This window comes from Poecilia formosa, unplaced genomic scaffold, assembly GCF_000485575.1.
Source record: "Poecilia formosa unplaced genomic scaffold, Poecilia_formosa-5.1.2 Scaffold831, whole genome shotgun sequence".
Taxonomy (NCBI): Eukaryota; Metazoa; Chordata; class Actinopteri; order Cyprinodontiformes; family Poeciliidae; genus Poecilia; species Poecilia formosa.
The window spans coordinates 82741-105047 of record NW_006800770.1 but is presented as its reverse complement, the minus strand read 5'-3'; the positions used below and the strand labels follow the sequence as shown (position 1 = coordinate 105047).

The following is a 22307-nucleotide window of genomic DNA, read 5'->3' as shown; positions in this document are numbered from 1 at the left end:
AATATTTTTAGTGTTTCTTTAGTGTTAAGCGTTTCAAAAATTATTAGTTTGGTGTAATATCGTAAAACCACACTAGTTATGCTCCTGTATTTATTTTGAAATCAGATCAGTTTTTACCGTAATGCACTGAAGTCACACAGCACAGAGCACCGTGAGGTCAGCCTTCAAATGATGACGGTGAGGATCCAAGACGCATGCGCAGTGAGCATCATCCGACTGAGGAAAGCGACCTAATAATAATAATAATAATAATAATAATACAGAATCAAACTTCCATTTTTAGGACGCTGTGTTTTTCAGCGTCCTAAATGGAAATCCTAATGGAAGCCCATTTCTTGCTTTACAAGAAAAACACAAATGACATGAAAGAAGTAGCTAGGAGATGTGGATAAAAGTAAATGTAAGTAAATATATTTTCAGATATTGGTGTAATAATTTAACCATAACTATACAAAACTACAACGTATTCCATTCGTTCATAATTTATTCAACAAGGGTGGAGGAAGTAAGTACACCCCTTAGTGCAAAAGACTGTAAAACCACCATTTTAATACAAGTGAGTTTGGCTCCAGACAACCAAACTCACTTGTTTGGTTGTCTGGGTGTGAAGACCCCACCCACCCTATTGTTGACCCAGGAAGGTAAGGCCAGTCCTTGTTTTGTTTAGTGTAAAAATTCTACAAATCATGATTGCCAAAACAAATGAAACAAACTTGAAAGTTTTTCAAGATTCAAAACTTTATTTTGAATCTTGAAAAAAAAACCCTTACCCATCATAACTACAGAACACACAACATAAAGGAAAAAAATCATGGCTGAACAAGCAATATATGACATCATTAACCATACATGGATTTTAATTCAGAATTTCTCTCAAAAGTCTGGTTGAAGTTATTGGTAACAGAAAAAAGAAAACTTAGATATCTCCAAATACACACAAGATTGAAAATGTGGTGTCCTGGAATGAGAGCAGTAAAACCTTTGGTCATTTCTATGTTAACCCCACAGAAGGCAGCACCAGGTTGGTGCTGCCTTCTGCTTCTTTCCTAATGATTGATTAATAGTATCAATCGTATAATACAGGGGTGGCCAAGTCCAGTCCTCGAGAGCCACCATCCTGCAAGTTTTAGAAGTATCCTTACTCCAACAGACCGGGATCAGCTCTACAGAGGCCTGATAATGAGCCAGTCATTTGATTCAGGTGTGTTGAAGCAGGGATGCATCTGAAACTTGCAGGATGGTGGCTCTCGAGGACTGGACTTGGCCACCCCTGGAATAGAAGATCCGGTTCCTCTCAGGTCCATCCTGCTCTATTGCTCCTCCAGCTTTCCTTCCATCCACCTGTCTGTAAAAGTCACATCATACAACATTTAATTTCCCTTTTAGGAATAAAAAGTATTTTTAAATTGAACTGAAGTTATTTAAGTTCCACCATTAAATTCAGTTGATGTAGAATTTATTAAACTTTAGTCACATCTGAACTGATTGGAGATGGGAAAATCAAACAGCTCTAGAACTTGTTGTGGAACAAATCTTCAGAGAACATCTCAGTCAATCAGAATGGAAGAAAAAAAATATTTGTAATTATTTCAAATAAGCCACGCAATCAAACTCCTAGGAAAACAGTATTGCAGAGTTTTAATAGGCAGATTAAGTGAAAAATAAAGCAACAAACTGACTGGTACATTGTTAGATTAAAAAGGAGAAGCAAATGAAACATAATTTATGAAGATGTTTAGCCCCGTCCATATTTTAGACCTTAAAACCATTCTCACTGTACGGCAACATGACTGTTGAATGGACATGTTGCTGATATTGCAGCCTGGTATGCAGCTGCAAAATCATGAAGGCAACATTATTTAACTCCATATTATTATGTAATCAAGATCTTCTGGAAGCCCATTAATTGTTTTGTGTGTCTATTGGTACAGTGTTATTGTTCTGTTGTAGGCTAAGAATGTAATCAGGGACAGAAAGGCCATGATTCCAAGAACTAATGAGATGCATCAACTTTACTAATTATTTATGAAACCCCAAATTATTACTCATCAGTCATCATCTGATCTGCAGCTCATAAAAGCATCCTGAACTGATTGAAATAGTGTTTTTATTAGTATGTGTTACTGTTGGCTGGATGGAAATTGTTAAGGTTGAATTAGATTAAAACTGAATCAAGTTTAGATAAACAATTCCAATCTTTCTGACCACACACTTCAGCAGTCACTTTTCAAATTTAAATAAAATAGGCAATGTATGGTAAATGGTTTGCATTATTGAGCAAAAACAGTTTTATAATGGAAAATAAGACTGTTTTTATATTTCAAAGCAAATATAAAAACATTTCATTTTGGAAGTCCAGGTTTTTTGTTTTTTTTGTCTTTTAGAAAATTGGATAAAGTTCGGAAACTATCTTTTTCCATACATATTAAGACTTTTAAAAACACTGAAAGCAAACTCCATATTTTCCACATTTTTAAGGACTTCAAACAAATTCACCAACAGTTTTTCAAAGAACTGACTTTCCATCGCCTCCAAAACTTGCATGAAAGACTTCTAAAGGCGCTTACTGAAGACCAATCACAGTGAAACTCCAATGTGTTGACAGAGAGAGATCGGTTAATGGACAGAAAAATAAAATCTGAATCGAGATAAATGCTTTGGAATAAATACATATGTGCAAATTTACAGCTAGCAGGTAGAGTTACATTCCTCTGCCTTGAAGCACATCTCTGCCCCCCAGTGGGAGGGGCTAAGTCCTCATGAGGCTCACTCCACCTTCCCTCCACCCAGAGGGAGCAGAATGTAGTCCAGTCAAAGGCCAGGTTTCACGGCCGTTCAGGGCTCTGAGGCTCATCCTGTGAGCCAACAAAGAAGCAGACTTGCTGTGGGGAGGAGGGAGCACCGAGGGAGGAGGAGGTAGACGATGGGATGTCCCAGTAGTTGCTGTGGAGGTCAAAGGAAGAAAGAGCAGGAACGATGGTCTGTGTGGGACTTTCAGGTTCAGAAGGGAGCGGCGGGACGCTCAAGCACTTCCTCAGGCAGCGATCACTGCACAAGAGAACAAGAGATTATAAATGAACAGATCTGATCTGAAATCATTTAAGAACAGATAGAGCCACTTATTTTATTTTTACTATCTGACATGAAACCAGACTAAATATTTTATTTTTAAATCAGTTAGGGTCATCAAAATAATTTGTATTTCTTAAATTCCAGGATAATGTGAGACTTTCTGCAAAGTCAGCCACTTGTACCTCTCTCCACTGAGAGCTTCAGGTCGGGTATTACCTGGTGGGGTCTGGCCTGGTTGGGTCTAGTCTGACCTGGTCGGGTTGGGTTGATATGCTATTTTATGGTTCAGCGTGTTCAGGAGAGCGTGTCCACTACCAGTTGGAATCTCACTGGCCTTCAGTACTAGTATTAATTTCACTTGAAGGTTATTTCACTTGTAATAAGACATTATTCCCATGTTATAGTGCATTAATTTGCCAGTCCAACTAGTAATTTTTACTTTGTGTAAAATCTCTCTGCTACGCCACAGCTTCTCCTGGACTTCCATGAATGCTAAAGCTAATTAACACGGATAAATGGTTTTCGTGGAACAATAAATTGTTTCTCCACATCCTGAGCATCAGGAACACAAGGATGATTGACAGCGCTTAGACCCTCCTCCTGACTCTGGTTGTTTCTGAGCGATGCATTTCTTCAGACAGCAATAGTAGCTCAATCCTCCCACAAATAATCTGTCTCTTATTGTAGTGTCATAACATGGTGACACTATTAACAAATATTTTTGTAAAAGTTACTAAAGCTTTAATCTGGAAAAATATCTATGTATGGATATAGGAGTGGGCATTTATCTTATCATTTATCAGTTATTGTGGTAAATTTCTTGTCATGATAAAAATGTTAATTATCGTTGTCACGATAAATTCCAATTAATGATGTTTAAAACCCTCCAAAGCTGTTCATATTGTCAGAATTGTTAGTTTGACTATTTTCTCCACTGTTTGTTCATTGATTATCAATAATCAAATCAACTGTGAGCAGCTCAGTGACACACAGTGCACTGCTTTCAGTGACTGGTATGGTAAAGAAGTGTATGTGAAATTAAATGTTTTTAAGAGAAGGACTTGTTTGTGTGGGTCTGTGATTGCTGTGCCAAGCTGTCCCAGTCATACAGTTACCAAAAATAGTAACATTGCAAATTGTTCTTATTGTAGTGTTTATCATTATCACAATGGACGTTTTATTGTGGTAAAACGTCCATATTTGTTTCCCTCTCCTTCAAGGAAACAAATAGACTGGTCAATTGAAATGTACCTTTATCCAAGTTTTCCTCAGCTTGGATACTTGGACCTACTACAGGCCCACTAAAGACTTTAAAGTGAAGTAATGGATGGTTTCAGGTGCTTCACCTATTGGCAGCAGCTGCGCTGGGTTTCCAGGCCTGTCTGTACACGTCACCTGCCACCCCAAACAGCCAGCGCACATCAGCAGGCACCTCTGGGATCCACTCCACAAACCTATCGCGCAAACACCACATGTTCACATATATCATATTCTATGAAGAAATGTTTAATACCCACAGAATGTTTAGCAGTTACTGTCACATTACAGCTACTACCCTATGTGTATTTAATTGTCATTTGGAACTGGATGGAAAATCTAAACTTTTAATAAACATGTTGCGGATCCCTCCAGCTTACCTCTGGGCCACAGAATACGCAGACTGGACTGGAAGTGTGTATGGCATCAGCATATAGGAAGCAACTCTCAGTGGCAGCATGCCAGACACTCTGGCATAAAGGCCCGATTTGTCTTGGCAGGCCTCACAGAACACTGTCAGACATGATGAGGAGGATTATTCAGCTGCATGCTGAGGCATCATCTTATCTGCAATGATCAACATTCATACTTAAGAGTCAACATCCCACCTTTCTTTATGTGAGTGGGCAGAACAATGTGTTCATCCAGCCACCAGTGCTTGTTGTGCAGCAGGCGGAGTCTACGAAGCACCCACTCCTTGGTGCTCTCAGCAGGCTTGGAGCAGCAGCTGCTGGAGTCAGAGCCAGGGCCAGAGCCGAGGCCGATTCCAGAGCTGTCTGGCAGGCTGCGACTGGGGCAGTCCAGCATTAGCAGGTCTGGCAGCACAAACACACACAGACCACACAGCTCAGGCTAAGTGCAGCTCAGACAAGGCTGCAGTACAACATGGGACTCACTGTTCTCCTGAAGGAAGCGCAGAGCATCCTTGTAGCCGCTCTGACACATGTCAGCCAGGACCTGAGGGAGAGGAAGGCATCAGGTCAGAGGCTTTGTTTCACCTGCCACTGCTATTTCTGACTACCTGCAGGGTAGCATAAATTTTTCAAAATAAGACTATAAGAAAGAAGAAAATAAATCTAAATTTGTTCTACAAATATTGTTACATCATTTGGATGAGTTTCTTAACAGCTTCTTGTGTTTCACGATTTTTGGTCAACATTGAAATCAGAATCAGATTTATAAGTTTGTGCACAAAAACAAGCAATTTGACTTCAGTTCCACTTTTACTCTGATTGAAGACATTTCAAATAGAAAAGGGTATAATAAAAAAGATAATTTTACATATAAATATGCACATGTATGTGTTTATAGAAAGAGAAGAGTAGGCTGAATTTGTGAAAATATGCATAGTATGACTCTGACTGTTGAGTCTCACAAACATTCTGGACTGGTGATCTCATTACAACTAAATGAAAGTCCAAACTGAAAAAAAGCTATTTGGATTTTGATGAAAACGGATGAACATAATCACTTAACTGTATTTAAACCGATATAAAGTTTTGTGTTACATTCCTGATCAGCACCAAAGATGTTTTTTTTGTCCCAAAAAAAAAACATCTTTAATAAAATGCACCATGATTAGGAAAAGGACAGGAAGCCCATTTACAAAGTGTCAAGTTAAATCTGAATGAGCCAGGTTTGTGTGACCACCTGGGGGCAGGAGAGTTAGCATCTTCTGAAGTTGTGGGATGGACCACTTGTCAGTCTCATACCTTATTTGGAAATGAGACCATTGCAATCCGGAAGTGAAGGGGGCGCCATTTCCTATACTTCCGTTTTTATTTTCTTTTTAAATCTGTAATACATTTTCACCTTTAGGAAGGAGTTTCACTCTCAGAAAGTATTTGAACTTCTTTCTTTTATTTACTTCACGGCAGCTCACAGTTTTTAGCAAATTCTGTAGCTTTCGGTGTACTTCTAAATCTGCTCCTTAGTCGCATCTTTTCGGGCTTGCGACTGCCTCTGGTAGCGTGGGGGTGGTAACACAACTAATATAATTAAATTACTAAATCAGAGTACCACGTCTTTTTATTTACTATTAATTCTGGCATTACTGGTACCATAAAAGATAAATTATCTTATAAAACAACATATTTTTTTCATTTTCTTAAGGAAGTAGAGCTAATTAAATGAGATAAATGAGAACTGAAAGTGATTCCAGTTTCACTTGATGGCCAACCTGTTGAAACTGTGGCAAATTTTAAATTCCTTGTGTCATTCCTGGACAGTCAGCTCAACTTTGCTGAAAACACTGACTATATTTTTAAGAACCGTTTTCAAAGACTCTACCTTTTAAGAAGGCCCGGGGGTTACGCAATTTGAGGTTGTGTACAACCTCTAGTTAGGTAGAGGTTGTTGAGTTAAAATGTTAAAACTAAACATTTTAACTTGAGTTTTAACTCATCTCAAGTTGAAACAACATTTTAACTCAAGTTTTAACTTTTCATCTCCTCAGAAGTATAGGAAATAGCGCCCCCTTCACTTCCGGATTGCAATGGTCCCATTTCCAAATAAGGTATGAGACCGACAGTGGTCCGTCCACGGTCCTTTCTGTTTGCTGCAGCAAGATGTACTTGGGGCACGAACAGCACTATCTCCAGGTTCTAAATGGTTTCCTGAGGAAGAGCAGAGCATTGTGGGAGTTTCTACCTTGGGCTCAGGGGGAAACAGAGCTCTGCTGAGGCGGTACAGGTTCCCCATGTTCATCTGGATACTGGTGTTAGTGAAGCGGAGCTCATGGAAGCTGGTGGAGTTATCCCGAGGGCAGATGTCGCTTTCACCAGAGAAGGGCGAGATAGTGATGGTGTTCTTCAGCTCCGACTGAGGCAGGTTATCACTGATTCCACCGTCCACATACCGCTGCACATGCGCACACACGCGTACACACAAACGCGCACACACATGCGCACACACAGGGAGATGTTCAGCAAATAGGTGAATTTTCTGTGAATAATTAACAATTCCACAATTCACATTTCGCAGAAAACAGAACACTCAACTGTAGGGGAACTTCTACTGAATTACAGTTAGTATCATCATTAATCTTAATGTTTAATGATGATATATCATATCTTTAAACTTAAATTTAAAGGAACTCTGTTTCAGCTTTTTTACAGTTATCTGGAAGTTTGTTTGTGGTGCAGCTGAATGCTGCTTCTCCTCATTTGGTTCTGATTCTGGGGATGCATATCTCACATATCATCAAATATCAGAAAGGGTATCCAACAGTTTATCTGTTAGATATCCTTTCTGTTTATCTGACAATTCAGATGGTTGTTACTTAAATTTAAAAATTTAAATTTCCTTTAAATTTTGACTAAAAACCCACCTGTTTAGAGTTGTATTTGAAATGTAATCAATTATGAATTTAATGATGTCACTTGACTTAATGTAATGTTTTGATTGTTGATTCTATGTTACATGACTTTGTGTTTTTGTGTTTGTTATGATGATTTGTTATGATGTAAAGCAGTGACTTTGTTCATGTAACTTTCTCTCTCGCACAGTGGCCAAGATTGTCCAAATATTTTCTTGTTGCTGGTCTGGAAGCAATGGGTCTGCTATTCATTGAGCACAAGCTTATCTACTAAAATTGTGCGGATCACTTCTGGTTCAGATTTGTGGGAACTATTGATATTGATCATGTATTTATCACATTATATATTGTTATTGATTTGTTGTCCAGCCCTATATCCAAGAGTGAAAAGCTTCCTGGTAAAACAGGACCTGAACCTGAAAAAGGACTTTTTCACTGTAGCAGCTCCAGTCATACAGTTCCTGGAAAAACTATTAGAAAAAGGTCCACATTTGTCTCACCAGTCCACAGAATATTTGTGCGAGAATCCTGGGAATTATCACGTTTTTGGCCCTTTGGTCAGAGTTCAACAGAGGCCTCCCATGGCCTATATGGAGCAGATCCAAGGCCAAAACCAGTGGTGACCCAACAGAAGCATTGAAGCAACAGAAGGTCCGGCACTGTTTCCTGTGTTCTCCATGTGTACTCATGGTTCTCAGTGTGGTTCTCTGCCATCCCAAAGCCTTTTGACATGGCTTTATAAATCTGTCCAGACTGATAATGTTAATTATGCTGGTTCTCATCTGTTCTTGAATTTCTTTCATAATGTGCAGATGCTTGAGATCTTTTAGACAACTTCAGTATGCCACGTTCTATTAAGGGCTTCTTGATTTAAAGCAAAACTAATTCTTTTGATGCAGTGCAAGTCAAGGCTGGGGGACTCCCAGAATGCACTGGGAGTATTCTCCATTTTATTTACTGACACAGGATCCTCACCAATGGCAATATGAAGCCTGTGTCCAAAACACACTTTCTGTAATTAATGTGCAATGACAACATTGGCAATGACTTGTGAAGAAACAATAAAGCATGCAAGTTTCTCATAGTGACTTCTCCTGTGTATTCATGTCTATGTCCTATTTCACTATCTGCAGTTCTTATTCCTCAAACAAACACATCTATTCACAGAAAAGATAAGGGCAAGTAAACATCCCTGTGGACAGGACACAGTGCACTGACCCTATACATAGCACATGGAGGAGACTTCCTGTCCATAAACTCTAACCGTTTTGTCACAAATAACAGATCCTGTGGCATTGTGAATGCAATGTTCAGGAAGCAGAATAAGGGAAGAGAAGACAAGGTTCTTACATGGTTTACATGTCCGAGACACAGATGTGATTTCAGCTTCTATTTTTATCAATAATCACAGGCAACATAACATCCCAGTAAAGTGAGCTATCCTTATGCTTACTATGTATTCAGTGTCTCACAGTAATTGCTTCAGTGATCTCAGGTTTATCTGGATTCTTCCCAAAAGCTGGACTGTGGCATGTGAAACCGTTTTATATATTTTACTTTCCCTCACTTTAAACATGGCATGGCGCTAAAGCTGCTTTTACTTCTCACTTTTTATCACTTTTATAAAAGAGTCTTTTGTACTACGTTCAGGTTAAGCTTTCAGAATTTTATTAAAATATCCTTATGTAGTTTTTATCTTTACCAGTGATCAGTTTCCCACAACACCTGTCTGTTTTTCACTCTTTATTTAGGCTTTTTAAAGCAAGTACATATTTTTCCCAATACACACAAAAGTGGAAAACTTTCGTAAAACAAGAATGACCAGAAGCAAAAAGTGGGCCAGAAGTTCCTAGTGAACTGTTGAGCAGGTGTCCCCTTGTAGGCTTTAGCGGCATTTCCCAACAGGGGTTTCACCGCGTTGTTTACTAGTGTGGAGGTACAGTGGGTAGAGCTTCCCTCTTCCCCTTTCCCTTCAGGGGCTCAGGAGCATTCCGTGGTTTTGAGGGGATGAAAGCCTGCTGGTCGCCTTTCTTGTACCACTGGTTTTTAAATGCATAAAAACCCATCGTCACGCCTCACAAAGACTAGGGTTGAGTTAGTAAGCTTCTTTGATAGGCAGTTGGCAGGGACACACTGCGGGTGATTATTTTGAGTTTTGACGAATTAAATTGTCACTTGTCTGTCGTTATAAACCATGGATCAGGTTGAGGCTTTTAATGGTTAAAACCATCTTGGAGATATGTGCTAAGAGCAGTTATGATCTTGCCTTGAATATGATCGGCACTTTTAGAAATTTTTAATTTGTTTGAGGTTGATGTGTGTAAGCCTTGTCAAAACTCGTCTCCGTCTTTAAAGGAGACTGTCACTAGTTTGTCTGGTGGACAGCAAATGGACTTGTTCAAGCTTCAAGTTCAGTGGAAGGAAAAAGTGTGCTTCCAGACTGGTTGTGAAATGGCTGTTCTGGTGGAGGAGTTAGCCCACGTTTTGTTTGAATTCCTTAAGAGTATGGTGCTGGACCATGCCAGGGTTGTTGTGGGTGTGGCTCTCCCTGTTTTGTGTGGTCATATGTGGTGAGGAGAACCCTGAGGAAAATTTGGAAAGCAGTGATGTGACCTTTCGGTGTTGTGGAAATCTCGGCTCACTATTGGTTGATGCCCTTTTGGTGTTGCTGGCTATGAGACAGCAGTAACTTTGAGTGTGGTGCTGGACCATGCTAAGGGTGATGGTGTTGTGGGTGTCGCTCTCCATATTGTGTTGTATATCTAATTTTCTCAACTTTCAAAAAGGACATAGCCTCACTTATCCACATTGTGCTGGATGGAGCTCTAGTTGATTTCCAGTTACAGAGGAGGTGGCGCCTAGCGATCGGTCATAGAGGTAAAAGCTATCACTTCCAACTCTCTTGCGGAGTACTGACTATATTGCTCTGGGAGACCAAAGATACCAGTATGAGCTGAAGTCTCAATAGTTCTCAAAAGTACAACAGACATGGTGCAAAAGTAAATTTGCTAGAAATTTGTGAGGGCTGAGCATGTGAAAAACATATGTGCAAGATTGCAGAGTGAGTTTCCACAGCGGTCGCAAACATCTACCACATTTGGGTAGAACCGTGCCAGCCTTTGTTTTTGAATAATGACATCTGAATGCCACTTTGAACTGTACCAAGCTCAGGCGGGCACATATAGAAGTTTTGTGAATGGCTGTCAGGGCAACCTCCCACCAATGATCATCAAAAACCAGCCCCAGTTCAGGCTCCCAGGCTCTCCTGGTGTTTGGAGCTAAAAAGACATCATATGATTGAATCGAGTTATAAATCTTTAAAATTAAAGACCTTTGCAGGGGGTTAAGTTGTGTAAGTTTGCCCCACGGCTGCTCAGGTAGCCGGTGAGGGAAGTTGGGAAATAAGGATTTTACACAAGCCCTTATCTGGAAGTATCTAAACAAATGGGAGGGTGGGAGATCGAATTCAGAAGCCAAATCAGTGAAAGAGCAAAACAACCCTTCCCTATATACAGTTGTGGTCAAAAGTGTACATACACTTGTAAAAAATCATAATGTTATGGCTGTCTTGAGTTTTCAATAGGTTCTACAACTCTTATTTTTCTGTGATAGAGTGATCGGAACACATACATATTTGTCACAAAAAACAGTCATAAAATTTGGTTCTTTCATAAATTTATTATGNGTTATTGGTTTGGCCAGAGGGATTCACAGCGGTTGGACCTGTAAGCAAAGCCAAATTGAGGCTGAGGGACATGAATGTGCTTCTAGTTAACACCAGGGTATATCAACTGAATTAGACCAGAAAGCAATTTTAGTTATGTTAGCTGCCCAATAATAAAACTGAAAATTGGGTAGGCAGAGACCACCATAAAGCTTACAGTTCTGAAGTATTTTTTTTTGTCTTACTATGGGTGTTTAGCCATTCCACAAAAAATGACAGATAGCTGAATCTAATGATTTTAAAAAACTTCTTGGTAAAAATACAGGTAGACATAAAAAGAAAAAGAAATTTTGGCAGGATGTTAATTTTAACAGTACTTATTCTCTCAACCAATGAGAGTGGGAGGGACCCCCATTTTTGAAAGTCGTTTTTAATGTCCACCAAGAGTGGGAGAAAATTTTTAGAGTACAAAGACTTAAAAGATCTGGTTATGTTGACCCCAAGATACTGAAAACCTGAAGGGCACAGCTTAAAAGGAACATCAGATTGGGATAGCTGCAGGGCTAAATAGTTAACAGGATAACACTTACTCTTGGCGACAGTAAGAGTCGCCAAGAGTTATTACAGGTTATTAACTTTATAACCTGAGAACTGGCCGAATCTGTGAAAGAACTTAACAATTGTGGGGCAGGTTCCTATTGGATTGGTGACGTATAAAAGCAAATCATCTGCATACAACGATAGCCTTAGTTCTGCATGACTCCTGGTGATTCCACTAACACTGGGAGAGGTTCTCAGAAAAATACTCAAAGGCTTTATTGCAAGTGCAAACAAGAGGGGCGACAGGGCGTAGCCCTGTCTGCAACCTCTATTTAAAAAGAAGTATTCGGATCGGTTGTTATTGGTAATAATACTGGCACAGGGCAGTGTATAAAGAAGGCGTATCCACGATATAAAATTTTTACCAAATCCAAATTTAGTCAAAATGGCAAACAGGTATATCCATTCAACCCGATCAAACGGTTTTTCAGCGTCAATTGATATGACAACCTCAGGCGCTACTGTAGTCTCCCTCGAATAAACAACATTTAACAAGGTGCGAACATTGTAATAAAGTTGACGCCCCTTTATGAAGCCAGTTTGCTCCTTGGCGATAATTGTCGGAAGAACTCGATCAAGTCTCTGGGCCAGGGCCTTTGCTAGAATCTTTGTGTTCACATTCATTAAAGATATTGGCCTATAGGAGGTACAGAGGTCAGGATCCTTGTCTTTCTTTAAGAGAACACTGATAGAAGCCTGTCTTAGCGAAGGGGGAAGTGAGCAGAGTGTCATAGACTCAACATAGACAGAATGAAGCAACTCTTAAGGTATTTTGAACGTGTTGAAGCAATAAGTACATGTCCTGTTTTAGCTGCTCTACCATTCTTTGGCAGTCCTTTTAACCAGTGACCAGACATGATGGGCACAGCAACTTATGGCTGTGGGACATGAAGGTTGATGTGACAACGGTCCTCCTGAACATTAAAATCTTCGGTAATGTATTACCAGCTCAAACATTTTAAATTTGTTTATTTTTGAATTTTTAAAGGCTCCCCTTTGGGGCCCTTTTCTTAAGGGTGGGGGTGTTACAGCCCTGGGCCTTGTGGGCCTGGGTTGCAAGTCTTGTTGTCTGTCTTTGTGCTCCTCCCCCTTTACAGGTGCTGCTGATTTGTTAATGGGTGAGCACAGAGGATTTAAACCTGGCTGTCTCCACCTTCTGGGTCGCTTTTGGCGTCCACTCTGCTGCTTAACGCTTGTGGTGCTCTGTTGTCGGCCTCAGCTTCCCTCCTTTTGCACATTTGCGTTTGTCTTTGTTTTTGCATTTCAACACTTCCATATGCTCTCATACAACACATCCAAGTATTTGCATTACACCACTGATACTGACATCCACAATCCATTGTTGTTTTTGTTAATAAATATTCCTTTTAGTGCACTTTAACCCCTGCATTGCCTCTCGTTTTGTTTTGGCCTTGAGCCAGTCATAACATGAACTTAGAAGAAGCCTTACCCAGAAATCTTTTCAATTATAATCACAGGGAAATGAAACTTTCTCCACAGAGTGGATCTGTTCAGGTGTGCAGCCATTGTTTTTGTTTTGGGGTATCAGTTTTTAGTGAATTCCTGGTGACAGCCTTCTATCAAGATAGTAGTGATTATCTGGTGTTATCACCAGTTTACATAGCTTTTTCTGCCACTCTTACATGCGCATTTCTGAGACCATACTCCTTAAATTATTTGGTGTCAGAACTCTTCTAAGTAGATACATGTATGCTGCATGAGACAGCAGTACCCCTCCCCTCTCCCTGGTGATCCTGTGTCCCCTCTGGCCGTTACTTATCTACTATTGATCTCTATATGTTAAACAGTTCGCTGAAAATCATTTGCTTGTTTGTGTGTTAAAGTGAAACTTCTAGAAGACTGAACTGTACTTTGCAACATTATTATACATGAATTTATCTGGTGGATTATTATCTACTTCCAGAGCAGTGCACTTAACTTTACAGCTTTATCACTGCGTTGAGGATCCAATCTAATCTGGGAGACTTTGTTTGAACTGAATGACTGTGGAAGTCAATGTGACCAGTAACAGGAGCTCAGTCAGAATGCTGGTTGGGCTCCAAATCAAGAGGTCAAAACAGCTGTTGAATAGCTTAGTTATTATATGTTTTATTACAGATAATAGGCAATTCAGAACTCTAAATGATTTTACCTGAAGAAAACTTAAATTATTCTGTTTCAAAGTTAACCAGATTTATGTTTTTTCAGAATTTCATGAAATCAAAAATGAAGTGTGACTTAGATTTATGATAAATCAAGCATTGCTTTCATTAGACCTGATATAGTTGAAATTGCATCATTATAATTACTGTTTTTCCCTGTTTAGTGAAAACAAACATGGGTGTGTTTGTTTTGAGCCCTACTAATAATCATAAGTAGGGCTGCAACTTAGTAATCAATTATTCTGACACATTTAATCAAATAAAAAAATGGTACATTCTTCAGATTTTTCATTTAACCACTTCAGCATTTTTGTGCAATATTAGAAATACATTAAAAGATGCAAATAAACAAATAATCCCCTTTTAAATAAGAAATAAACATTTCACTGTTTTAAAAGAAATAATAGAATTCTTTTAGTGAACGCTTGATTATTTGTAGCAAAAGAAAAATCCTTCTACTGTCAACATGTGACAGTAGTAGTGCTTAACTGAACATGTATATATTTTTGTACAGTTTTGGCTTCATTACTGTGTGCAGTGTGCAGTTCTTTCAGCAAATGCCTGTTTTTTTTAGTTTGTATACTCCAGTTAACAATTAATCAATTACTAAGTAAGTTATTTGATGATTAAATAATCAATTAATCTAATTAATCATTAACCCTCATCTCTAGTAACATTACACCTACCACTCCTTTGAAGGATGGCGGAATCAGTCCACAGTAGATGGGGATGAAACAGCTGCAGACCAGAGCCTTATGACAAAACACATGGTTAACGCCGGTCCAGTCAGAACACCGGGACACTTTCAGTGCAAACACCATTACACACACACACACCTGGATGAGCTCCTCTTTGGAACTGAACTGTGACACCAGCACGTTCTCTCCGTCTGATACTCTGGTCAGAGAGACGCAGAGCCTGCCAGAGGCCAGGATGTGAGCATCAGAGGGCAGGTCCCGGTTCAGGCCGGACCTCAGGACCTTCACCAGGTTGAAGGTTGGATGGAGTGGGCCCAGGTTTCTCTTCCTGGCTTCCTTTGCCACCTCGATGACGTCCTCACAGCATTTCGCTGGGACAGACACAACAGCAGCACACGATCAGTACTTTATGGCCCACGTGAACCGTTTCTCATGACAGAGGTCAGAGCAGCCTATTTATCAGTCAGCGTGCAGAGGTCGGTAGAGACCGACAATTGTTTGTTGATCGCTTCCTACAATTATGCTTATTCATGAGAATGGGAGTTAGACTGGCTTTGACTCATGCAGAGGGAAGTTAACTTTTGAACAATCTGCTCCAAATCACTTTTCCTGTCTTCTGCAGCATTCATAAACTGTAATAATATGTAACACTGAAGCCTCACATATCAACAGTAAGCAACAAATACATGTCAATAAAGGCTTTTATTATATTCTATGAAGAAGTAGGAGTAAAGTAATCACTATTTTCTTACCTATGCATGCTTGGCTTGCGAGTACTGAGGCGGTGAGCGCCCCGGCAGAGGCCCCGTACAGCCGAGTGGCTCCTTTCACAAGGTACGGGGCTTTCTCCAGCAGGCAGCTGGCCACTCCGATGTGGTAGATCCCCAAGAAGCCGCACCCGGCAAAGGACAGGTTCCAGCCGGCCTTCAGGTCGAACATGGCGGGACATGCCACGGCTAGGGAACCCTGAGTTGGGACGAGACGGGACGGGACCTGGAGCTACTGTCTCTGCTGCTAGCCGAGAGGAAGCAGTAAACACCCAGCTTATAAACAACCTGAGATGCCTTCACGGACCGTCTGAATTATTACTGACTGGTATTGTGAATATGTTTTCATATTACACAAGCAAAAGCTTCTTCAAAGTTCTTTAATTATCGAATATATGTTCTTCTCCTTTTTCTTGATGTTTTCATGCTGAAGCTGGCTGCAGAGTGAATATTCAGACGAGATTTTCAAGCTGGAGTAAATACCTCATACCCTGCAAGCACTGTACGCACCATGCATTGAATAGATTTCGGACTATAAGGATCCAGACTTTAAGCTCAGAATTATAAATTATAAGTAAAAAACAATCTGAATTCTTTTTTTCCATTCGCCCCAACACTCTTCCACAAAACTGTGAGCTTAACTAAATAAATAAATCAGGTTTCTTTGAACGCAAAGTGAACTACGATGCAATAAGCGCAAAAATCACTTTGTTGTTACAGTCATAGAAGAATATTATTACTATTATTTGTTCTGGAATCCGAATGTCGTACTGAACTGGAACGCACCACGAGGGTCTCTGTCGGCATACGTCAGATGACGGTGATGTCACTCTTTGCTCTGTTAGAAGCGATCCAGTCTCTCACTGTCCTTTAGTCTTGGCTTTAGTCGTACAGGTCGCGTTTCTCGGAACCTTACTAGAACCTTTAACATATCAGAGGACGCTGAGTTTAGCAGCTCTTCACTTAACTCACCAACAGCAACGAGGACCAAACAGTTCTTTACGGATGAGGATTGGGGCCACTGAAAAAAAACAAAAAACAAACAAACAAAGAATTCTGAGAAGAAAGTCAGAATTCTGACTTTAATCTCAGAAGTCAGAATTCTGAGATTAAAGTCAGAAATCTGAGATTAAAATCAGAATTCTGAGATTAAAGTCAGAATTTTTTTTTTCTTTTTTCCAGTGGCCCTAATCCTCTTCCGTAGTTCTTGGTTAAAATGCAGTGTGTCATGATATTCCTGCCTTTCAACTCACAAGCTGTGAGACTGAGCAGGTTTGAGTTTGCAGTCTGAACGTATTCTTTGTCAAGAGACAGTTGAATAGAATTTTTCTGTTGGATTAATGCTTATAGTTTCTAACCAGGGGTGAAAGTAGAGGGGTACGGTAGGGTACTGCGTACCCCTAAAAGATTTAGCGGGGGTCCGCAGTACCTGCAAGAGAGAGGAGCGGCTGTCTGCTGTAAAAAATCAGTCGATGCACTGTGCAGCCGTGAGTTCGCCCACTAATCAGCCGTGACTGGTTAGTTTTTCAAGAACAATCCAAAACAGACTTAATCAGTTAATAAATCGCATATCAAGCCTGAAAACCTGATATCGTATAGTTTTTAACGTAATCTGTGTTCTGCTCTAGGAGCGAGCGGTTGCTACGGCAAGGGTGTGCTTAAACAACGAAGAGAGAAAGAGTAAAAAGGTGCGAGTGGTTTTGAGTTGATCACCTGTTCGAGTTATTTTACCTTTGTTTACCTTTGCTGTGGCGCTTTACAGCCACCTGTATTTTCTGAACGTTCAATAAACGACAAACTTGGACTAATTATCTAGTTCTTTGTGAGTATACATCTGTAGGAGCCATTTATCCTTTGGTATGTATCGCCACCAGGGGGCGTATTTAATTTTGAGTTCTGAGTATCTGATGGGGGAAGGGTTATTTAAGGTCAATCATCATTCTGTTCAGGTGTTGTTAATAGGCAGAGGCAAACAGTTTTCTACTGTGCTTGGTTTGGATTTATGTTGAATTTATGTGGATCTTAAGGGAAACAGTAAGACAATGGACATTGTACTGAAAATAAATGACTTTATTTTATGTCAAACGTAAGATCGGCATCATGAATCTTAATTGAGCGCACGTAAAACCAACGCCTTTCAAGAACAACCACCAGTAGCCTAAAATATAGGATTTTAGCTACAANGGAAGACGAAGTGGAAGCTGCAGGATCTTCAGAACAAACAGGTCATGATGCTAGGCTACTGATTATCCCTCTGTCTGGACACAGGATCAATAGAAGCAGTTTAAAAGCTAAAATTAATGGTTATTTGCCAGACATGGAAAACTGGGATGCACTCCATGCCATGATGTTCAGAATTTAGGTTTCATGGCATCTCAACGTGTCAACATTGCAGCCAGTGGGTTGAGGGATAACCTGTGATAACCTTATATATGCATACAGTGATGCCAATTGGGCAGGTGATGTATCAGATCGAAGAAGTACAACAGATTACTGTATGAGTCTAAATAAAGTTGGTCCATTAGTCTCATGGAAGACCAAAAGACAGCCTACAGTAGCTTTGTCTACATGTGAAGCAGAGTACATGGCATTAGCTGCTACTGTACAGGAATGCTTATACTTGAAACAACTGTTGTTCAACATGGATGGTCTGGATTATTTAGCTAAGATTTATGAAGACAATCAGGGTACCATATCCTTAGCCAAAAATCCTGTATATAGACAAAGATGTAAACATATTGATATTAAATATCATTTTGTCAGATCAGTTGTAAATGAAGAAAAAGTCTTTCTAGAGTACTGTCCAACCAATGAAATGGTTGCAGATGTACTAACTAAACCAGCAACAAAGGTTAAGTTAGGGAAGTATGGAATGTTTATGTTTGGTGTATCATGAATGTATTTTGGTTGAAATATTAAGAGTCAGAGGAAGTTACCCAAATGTGAGCAAGTGGGGGTGTTGACATTATGAATGTTTTGTGCTCTCATTTGTTGTTGTTTTTATCATTATTGGATTATTGTGTCACATCACGTGACTTGTCTAATTTAACACACTCATGTACAATAAAGGGTGTGTCCTTCAAATAAAGGAGGAACAACACGAAAGCCAAACTGAGTGAGTCTCATGCTGTCACGTTGAACGCTGTGCCGAAAAGTGATTCTGCTAACAAACACGTTTTGTTGATTTTTTTTTTTTCTGTTGTTCTTTAAGAAAGTTACGAACGTTTTGATAAGGAGCCAGAGGAGGACGTTCTGGTCTCAGCGTCCTGGCGGCGTTCAGTTTGTCACCTAATGCCGAGATCAACTCAAAACCTTCCGCGATCGACGTATTGCAGCCCTGCTCTAGCAAAGCACGAACAGTTCAGAAACAATATGAAATGGGAAAAAAAGTTATTTATTAACTGAATATGTCATGTTTTAGATGGTTCTTGAAAAACTAATCAGTCACGGCTGATTAGTGGGTGAACTCACGGCTGCACAGTGAACCCGTTGATTTTTTACAGCAGACTGCTGCTCCTCTCTCTTGCAGGTACTGCGTAGCCCTGCTAAATCTTTTAGGGGTACGCAGTACCCTACCGTACCCCCTTACCAGGCACGTGCAGAGGGGGTAGGAGGTTTGGGGGTGCTTGAGCACCTGCCCCTTTTGCTCCTTGCCCCCAAGTGCCCTTTTGGTCAACTTTCTTTTATTATTATTATTTCCTAAGCCCTCTTCTGACACAAAATAACATGTACTAAAATTATTTAGTTTTTTGTTAGGGTTTTTTTGAACAACACAATAAGCCCTCCGGTCACCTTGTTACCTTTGACCTTTTGCCCGTGAGGCATAACGCAACGTTGCGCAGTGAGATAAGGCGGCTAACTGCGGAGCTGAACGTAGCAAACGTTCCAGATTACAGAACAGTTTTTGGTGAATTTAAAAAAAAAAAAAAAAACGTTTTTGGTGAATAAAGTGNCTGGAACCTGTTGGAGGAAAACTATCCCAACTTCAGAAGATGTGCTTTTAACTTAACAGAGCTCTGTGGTTCCTCCTATCAGTATGAGAGTCAGGAGGAGGCGCCATGTTAGGAAGGCGAAGTGGAAGCTGCAGGACCTTCAGAACAAACAGGTCATGATGCTAGGCTACTAATTATCCCTCTGTCTGGACACAGGATCAAAGAACCAGTTTAAAAGCTAAAATGAATGGTTATATGCCAGACATGGAAAACTGGGATGCACTCCATGCCATGATGTTCAGAATTTAGGTCTCACGGCATCTCAAGGTGTCAACATTGCAGCCAATGGGCTGAGGGAAATACAGCTCCATTCTGTAACAATTCAGAGCTACCCAGCTTTTACAGCTCTGGATTTTTTTTAATAATGAAAATAGATAAACTGAAGATTTGGTAACATATAGTGGCTGTACTCCCCTGTAAAATGCCTGATTTTTATTATTTCAAAATCACACCATGATAAATTATTTCAAAACTTTTCAACAAATACCATCCTTATAGTTCAAGAGAAAAAATTATAGTATAAAATAATAGAAACTGCCATAAGCTTGTTGAATTAGGTTGCATGGTGGTGCAGCACTGTTGTCTTGCAGCAATAAAGTTCTGAGTTTGAATCCCAGGTGTCCGGGTCTTTCTGCATGTTCTCCCTGTTCTCTCCAGGTACTCCGGCTTCCTCCCACAGTCCAAAAATAATAACAGAAGAAACATTTGAAAAATGAGCGGAATAAATAGCTGCTGGAAATGACTGGTTTTGTTCATGTGAAACTTCCTGCCAGAGTCTACATCCTTCTGGACCAGGGGTCGGCAACCAAAAAAAAAAAAAAAAAAAAAAAAAAATCAAACAAAAAATAAATAAATCTGTCTGGAGCCGCAAAAAATTATTTAAGGCTCATAATGAAGGCAAGATAGGTGTTAAGTGTTTATTTTAGCCTATTATCAAAATGACTAAGTGTACATAATTAGCATTCATGATTAAATGTTTATTTTCCCTGCAGTGCGTCCTGGTATGGAGAGCCATTTCAGCCAAAATTAAATAAATAAATAAATGGGTAAAATAAAATAAAAAAATGAGTAAAATAAATCAAAAAATGAAGAAAATGAGTGAAATAAATAAAAAATTTGTTCAATAATTTAGCTTTTTCATTAAACCAATTTTTAATTTATTTATTTTTCATATTATCAATTTCCCAATTTCTCTTTTTCATTTATCTATTTGTCATTTATCCCTTTATCCATTTTCCCATTTTTCATTAATCCATTTTTTAATTTAACCATTTTTCAATTTCCTTTTTCTATTAACCCGATTTTCTATTTCCCACTTTCATTAATCAATTTCTCATATATCCCTTTTTTATTTACCCATTTTCTTTTATCTATTTTTCATTAATGTCTTTATCTATTTACCCATTTTTCATTAATCTATTTTTTAATTTAACCATTTTTCTATTTCCATTTTCCATTAACCCAATTTTCTATTTCCCAGTTTCATTAATCAATTTCTCATATATCCCTTTTTTTATTTACCCATTTTCTTTTATCTATTTTTCATTTAACATTTGTTTGAACAATTTTTTATTTTCCCATTTTCCAGTTCCCCTTATTCATTTAGTANGAAAACGTTGAACGTATCGTTTCTGCTTCAGCACGGAGTAGCGGTTTAAGCAGAGAGGTAATGAAATACAACAGACACTGACAGGCCTCTGCGTCTGCCTTTCTCTGAAGAACTACTGAGCAGGAGGACACAGCCAGGTGAGGAAAAACTGTCCTTATCTATCGATTCAGTATTTTTATCATACAGACATTAGGCTGCTATTGTTGTGCTATTAGCTAGCTGCTAGCTAACGACTTTGCTAGCAAAGCAAGACAACTGAAAAGCTTCTTCCCTATATCATTAATGATATCAGTCATTCTTCAATATCGCTTACGCAATACGAGGCACATCGCCCATCCAAAACCGATCATCTTCATAATGGATATATGTCTGATCTTCTAATTTCCTTTGCTGCATAATGTACATTGCATTTATTCTGGTGTTAGGTAGATGTATCTTGAAGGAGAATAGCACTTAAATAAAAGTCCAACAAGGATATTAATTTAGAATTAAAAATAACTCACCCTGAATTACCAAGACAGATATAATGTATGTAATAAAAGTGTGTCATTAATGAAGGGGATAAAACTCAATCCAGACTTTAAGTTTAGGGTCTTTTTCGCAGAGTATGAAGTTAATTTTTTCCCCCAATTACTCAATGAAAAAAAAAAAACTAACCTCAGTTAAGTAAAATAAAATTGTAATCAAAATTTTTGGAATTGTAATGATTCTTTTTAAAAAAAAACAAAAAAAACAAAACAAAACATTTTGTTAAAAACTTTTTGGTAACACTTTATTTGAAGGGGTGTGCATAAGACTGACTTGACACTGTCATAAACATGACACACCTGTCATGAACATCCATCCATCCATCCATCCATCCATCCATTTTCTTCCGCTTATCCGGGGTCGGGTTGCAGGGGCAGCAGCTTCAGAAGGGAGGCCCAGACTTCCCTTTCCCCAGCCACTTCTTCCAGCTCCTCCGGGGGAACCCCAAGGCGTTCCCAGGCCAGCCGAGAGACATAGTCCCTCTAGCGTGTCCTGGGTCTTCCTCAGGGCCTCCTCCAGGTGGGACGTGCCCGGAACACCTCACCAGGGAGGCGTCCAGGAGGCATCCTGACCAGATGCCCGAGCCACCTCAACTGGCTCCTCTTGACGTGGAGGAGCAGCGGCTCTACTCTGAGTCCCTCC

The 22307-nt window shown here is 39.5% G+C and overlaps 1 protein-coding gene across 2 annotated transcripts; it reads right to left on the bottom strand.

Moving 5' to 3' along the window:
• Nucleotides 1-1612: 1612 nt before the first annotated feature.
• On the bottom strand, nucleotides 1613-15822 carry pnpla3 (patatin-like phospholipase domain containing 3). 2 transcript variants are annotated; one of them, XM_007543479.2, is made up of 9 exons: nucleotides 15522-15821; nucleotides 14908-15140; nucleotides 14758-14823; nucleotides 6979-7188; nucleotides 5226-5286; nucleotides 4938-5144; nucleotides 4710-4842; nucleotides 4419-4526; nucleotides 1613-3048 (listed from the first exon to the last, which is right to left on the bottom strand). In XM_007543479.2, the coding sequence occupies exons 1-9, from the start codon at nucleotides 15706-15708 to the stop codon at nucleotides 2826-2828; spliced, it is 1428 nt and encodes a 475-aa protein (XP_007543541.1). In that variant the 5' UTR covers nucleotides 15709-15821; the 3' UTR covers nucleotides 1613-2825. The 2 variants fall into 2 exon arrangements, with proteins under 2 accessions (XP_007543541.1, XP_016522368.1); XM_016666882.1 differs by having other exon boundaries at nucleotides 2945-3089; nucleotides 15522-15822.
• Between the last annotated feature and the right edge of the window lie 6485 nt (nucleotides 15823-22307).

What these genes read in the sequence shown, in the direction of transcription:
- pnpla3 (XM_007543479.2), bottom strand. Translation starts at nt 15,708, where the DNA reads ATGTTCGACCTGAAGGCCGGCTGGAACCTGTCCTTTGCCGGGTGCGGC. An exon ending in GCGTATTCTGTGGCCCAGAG is followed by an intron (nt 4,527 to 4,709) that starts GTAAGCTGGAGG and finishes TTTGCGCGATAG; the next exon opens with GTTTGTGGAGTGGATCCCAG. An exon ending in AGCGCAGCTGCTGCCAATAG is followed by an intron (nt 3,049 to 4,418) that starts GTGAAGCACCTG and finishes TCTCTTGTGCAG; the next exon opens with TGATCGCTGCCTGAGGAAGT.